Genomic DNA, 5,239 nt, shown 5'->3' on the forward strand with positions numbered 1-5,239 from the left:
AACATTAATTGATCGTTAAAGACCAAAAACAAAACAAATTTCTTTTGGAGGATAAAAACATCTAGTTTTATTTTTTAGAGACTAAAATCAAAATTTATTATATTTTTAGGGACGAAAAACTTATTTAACCTCTCAGAATTCAATGTAAAATTAGTGGCAAAGTGCATATCCTTCACTTCCCACTATAAAACCTATTTTAAATATAATTTGGACCCCGTTAAAAAGGCTTCACTTTTTTTTTTTCACCGTAAAAAAGGTCTAGCAGCACAATTCTAGAATTTCTTTTCTCACCTTTTTTGTTTTCACGCGCCCTCTAAAAAAAATTTCAATTTTATCCCATATTAATTATATAATCTAAAACGTTTTTTTTTTTTTTTTTTATAAAATTTCATAATATACAATTTGAAATCTCTCAAAACACAGAAGTCCAGGTGTTTTGCCATTAAACTACTCTAGTTCATGTTTCAAAACTTTCCGGCAAACACAATCTAAAAACAAACTCAATATTTTAGATTATATAATATAAAATGTGTCAAACCTCCCATAAGAACAAATTTTACAACAGTTGTAATTATTATATTGACATATTTCGGCTTCACCTAGGACAATATAATGATTGTCATTATTATAAAAACATGATCTGTACCCAAAAAAAAATGATCTAAAGGGGTGTTTAACACATTTTGGATTATATAATTTAAAATGTTAAATTTGTTATTGGATTGTGGTTGCCTAAAGGTTTTGAAACAAGAATTAGAGTAGTTTAAAACACCTCAAATTTCTGAGTTTTGAAAAGTTTTGGATTCTATATTCTAAAATTTTATAAAAATACTTTGATTTTTTTTTGGTAGTGGCCGGGGTTTAAACCCCGGACCTTGCATATTTTATGCATTGTCCCAACCAACTGAGCTAAGCTCACGAGGACGAAAAAATACTTTGATTTATATAATCAGAACTAGGTAAAATTGAAAAGACAGGGGATGTATGAGTATGTTGGAGGGTAGGGAAAGTAACACTCGTTCTCTGTAGAGATACACATCTGTTGGGCCGGCCTGGCTAATAACTTGAGTTGGATCACACTATTGGCACCTCTAATTTTCGAAAGCTACATTTACCTTGCTCCTGGTTTTTTTTTTCCTTTTTCCCTTTGATGACACTTTTAATCACACAAATTTTTTCACTCAAAACCTTCTCTTATGGTCTATTCAAATATGAGTTGGGTTTAACTTAATGTGAGACAAGCAAACTTATGAATTTAAATTAGAATTTTTTAAAATGGGATTTTAAACTAGGGATTTATATTTTAACGGGAAGAGATGCATCATATATAGGCATGGCAACAATACCCGTATCTGTGGGTACCCTCTCATACCCACCCCGATTTGGCGGGTTTTCCCCGTGTTGACTGGGTTTGGGTATAGGTTTGGGTTTTCCTCGATTTTAAAACACGGGTATGGGACGGGTAATGGGGTTATATGTACCCACCCCGAATCCATACCCATACCCAACCCGAATATCAAAATTACTTTTTTAACCCTTTTTATATAAATACAAACACAACCCTAGATCATTTCACTCCAATCCAAACAGAAGATGTCATTGTCAGACAACACTTTTCTGGGTTCTCTCTCAAGTAGTCAACGCTGCTCACAAAGGGAACATAATTCTTTACAATATTGCCATTGGGGTTGGAAAAAATAACTTTTTGTTTATTAAAAAATGAATCACTACGGGTACGGGGATAGGGATGAGATACCCGAACCCGTCGGGGACGGGGATGAGATTCAATTTTTTATCCTCGTTGGGTATAGGTAGGGTAACAGGTAAGTATATGTGAATCGGGGATGGGGAAGGTAAAACCCGTCCCCACCCCGCCCCATTGCCATGCCTAATCATATATGCATGAAACTTGTGCGATTAGAGGTCTAATTTTAAAATACAAACCCCTCCAATCCTCCATTGAATATTTGAATGAGTATAAGAACATATATGCATGAAACTCGTGCGAATAAACTACATATATGTCCATGTTGCCATTTTGGATACGATGCACTTATTCAAAAAAAAATTGTTGGATACGGTGCATGACGACAACTCATAGGATTCATAGGACCACAGTAAAAAAACAAAAACGATGACACGCAAAATAATAATTTCATGTGAACAATATTATAATTGTTTCCGTCGACATAGCTTATACTCCCCCGGTCACTAATATAAACAAAACTTTACATTTTAAATTCATTCATTAAATGTTGTATGTTTGGTCTTTTTATTGTAGACCACATCCATCATTTAATGAATGAATCTAAAATGCAAAGATTTGCTTATATTAGTGATCGGAGGGTGTAGCTTAATTAGTGCTAGCAACACTCTTTGTTGGACACTCTCCCTAATACTCATTCTTTTATTGTGCTAAATCAACTTGTAAGTGAAACCTACATAAAGTGATGGAACATACATTGATTTTATTCAATAAAAAGCGAGTGTTAGAGAGAGTGTTCAAAAAAGAGCGTCGTTAGCATTCCTCTTAGTATAAGTATTGTAGTATGCAAAGGTTAGAGTTTTAACGCTGAATTTCTTACTTATTAACTTTTTAGCTAATATGATTATTGAAAAATGAGTTTTTCTATCACGTGCAAATTTGCATATGTTAAGAAGTTAGAAATAAATTTTTTTTATTGGAACTTATACATTTAATATTAAATATAAAACTTTTGAATAAATAATTGTTGTTTTTCAAGAAAAAGTTATTATTATTAGTTGTTTTAACATGTGCAACATTGCACATGTTAGACAAACATAAAAGCAACGTGATGACCGTACATAGATGGAGATTATATTATACACTCTTGGGAAACCGATTAAGGAATTAAACATAGTAGTATTATGTTGGAGGTTGTGCAACCAATTACTTGATGAGTGCTCCGGAGGCATTGTTTAGCGCATGACCGTAATTTTAATTTAATTTATAACAAAAAAAATAATAATAATAATTGCGCTTGGCACAATTAATTGTATATATATGTGACACCTATACTACAAGAATGGTAACCAAGACCAAGAGATCAAACATTGGTAACTCATTGTGTAATGATGATATACCACATCACAAAGTTCATTCTGTCTTTTTTAATCCTCATTTCCATTACATGTCTTTCATTTGCCTTGTCTAGTGAGTACTCAATTTCTAGCCATGGCAAGTTGGACAAGTTTTCCTCTGATGAAGAAGTGTTTGAACTCTTCCAATTGTGGAAGAAGGAGCACGGGCGAGACTATGCCAATTCAGAGGAGGAAAATGCCAAGAGATTTGAGATATTTAAAACCAATTTTAAGTATATCAATGAGATGAATGCAAAGAGAAAATCGCAAACACAACATCGTTTGAGTCTCAACAAGTTTGCTGATATGAGTCCTGAGGAGTTTAGTAAAACCTACTTACCAAAGATAGAGATGCAGATTCCCTCCAATCGGGACAATGGGAAGCTTAGAGATGATGATGATTGTGAAAACCTTCCCACTTCTGTAGATTGGAGGGAAAAAGGAGCTGTGACTGAAGTTAGGGACCAAGGAAATTGTCGTAAGATTTTATATTAATTATACCATTCTTTATTAGTAATTTTCATTTTTGCATTTCATTCCTATATATGTTTATGAATTTAATAATTTTATACCTTTAGAAAGTATATATAGGAATAGAGATTTGAAGTTATTTTAGATGTTATTATGATGAAAAAAGTTAACTACAAAATATATAAGTGAATTTTTAAGGTACTTTAAAAAGTTAAAATGAAAACGTGTTTATTTTTGCAAGATTAGCTAATAATCCATATATTTTCTTGGACTTATTCAAGTAAATTTGTTATTTTCTAGAGAGCCATTGGGCATTCTCAGTCACTGGGGCAATTGAAGGACTAAACAAAATAGCCACGGGAAATCTTATCAACCTATCAGCACAAGAAATTATGGACTGTGACCCTGCTAGTAAGGGTTGTGCTGGAGGTTTTTACTTTAATGCATTTGGCTGGGTTATTGAAAATGGTGGGATTGATACAGAAGCTAACTATCCTTATTTAGCTAAAAATGGTACTTGCAAGGTATGATTTGCAATTTTTCATTTTCTCCTTAACTATTTGTCTTTTCTAATTAATAAGAAACTTTAGTCACATTCTAACATCTTAGCTTGTGGAACCATCAAATTATATGTTTTTTTTCTTGAAGGAAAATGCAAACAAGGTTGTTAGTATTGACAACCTTCTGGTTTTGGATGGATCAGAAGAAGCACTTTTGTGTCGTTCTAGTAAACAACCTCTTAGTGTGAGTTTGGATGCAACTGGCCTTCAATTCTATGCTGGTGTAAGTATTAGTATTTATTGATATATTAATTGACAAGACTAGTCATTTTGTACAATTTTTTCTTATTTTATTTATCAATTGAATCTCTATAGTCCAATTTTTAAAACATTAACTTGGTATGTACTTAAGACATTTTTTTAGACTAAACTTTAGTGCTAATGTGAGGTGTTCATATATGTTTCAAAAGGTTGAACCTGATGTGATCTATATATCTAATGTGAGACTAGTTATTTCAATAGAAAGTATGTATATATATATTTAATGAAATTGTTGTTTTGACTAAAATAGGGAGTCTATGGTGGTGAGAACTGCAAAAAAGATTCAAGGAATGCAAATCTTGTTGGTCTAATCGTGGGTTATGATTCGGTGAATGGTGAAGACTATTGGATTGTGAAAAACTCATGGGGAAAAGATTGGGGAGAGAAAGGTTACTTGTTTATCAAAAGGAATGTTATTGAAGATTGGCCTTATGGTGTATGTGCAATCAATGCTGCGGTTGGTTACCCAATCAAAACAGCTTTATCTTCAGCCATGTAGTGGTTGGTTAGAGCAAAGAATAATACTACTAAGTACTAATCCTTTTGAGACCTATCTATAGGTTTCTCTAAGCAACGCCATATTGTAGTGCTAGCATGGAATTTGGGGCATGTTTACGACTTAATTATATGCCCCTTTATGTATGTACTAGTACTACTTCTCATAATATATATAATAATGGTGGCATTTCTATGAGTAATGAGTTACCATTTAGTTTCCCTTTTCTAAGTATATTTTTATAAATCATTTTTTAGCAAAATTTTCTTGAAAATGAGCAAACTAGCTCAAGACGTGCACAAATTAGTTGCAAACCCAGCATACAAAATGAGTTGACCCGAGCCAAAAT

General features: G+C 32.6%; 1 protein-coding gene across 1 annotated transcript; it reads left to right on the forward strand.

Moving 5' to 3' along the window:
- Positions 1-3,052: 3,052 nt before the first annotated feature.
- LOC146933345 (P34 probable thiol protease-like) lies at positions 3,053-5,092 on the forward strand. The gene is made up of 4 exons (XM_085705137.1): positions 3,053-3,580; positions 3,874-4,097; positions 4,222-4,356; positions 4,645-5,092. The coding sequence occupies exons 1-4, from the start codon at positions 3,094-3,096 to the stop codon at positions 4,891-4,893; spliced, it is 1,095 nt and encodes a 364-aa protein (XP_085561263.1). The 5' UTR covers positions 3,053-3,093; the 3' UTR covers positions 4,894-5,092.
- The last annotated feature ends 147 nt before the right edge of the window (positions 5,093-5,239 follow it).

Source organism: Medicago sativa, chromosome 4 (genome assembly GCF_051527215.1).
Source record: "Medicago sativa cultivar Bolivia chromosome 4, Bolivia_mono, whole genome shotgun sequence".
NCBI classification, from domain to species: Eukaryota; Viridiplantae; Streptophyta; class Magnoliopsida; order Fabales; family Fabaceae; genus Medicago; species Medicago sativa.

Excerpts from the sequence above, each read along its gene's own strand:
- LOC146933345 (XM_085705137.1), top strand. The coding sequence starts at position 3,094 with ATGATGATATACCACATCACAAAGTTCATTCTGTCTTTTTTAATCCTC. Across the intron at positions 4,098-4,221 it reads CTAAAAATGGTACTTGCAAG|GAAAATGCAAACAAGGTTGT; the intron begins GTATGATTTGCA and ends TTTTTCTTGAAG. Across the intron at positions 4,357-4,644 it reads GCCTTCAATTCTATGCTGGT|GGAGTCTATGGTGGTGAGAA; the intron begins GTAAGTATTAGT and ends TGACTAAAATAG.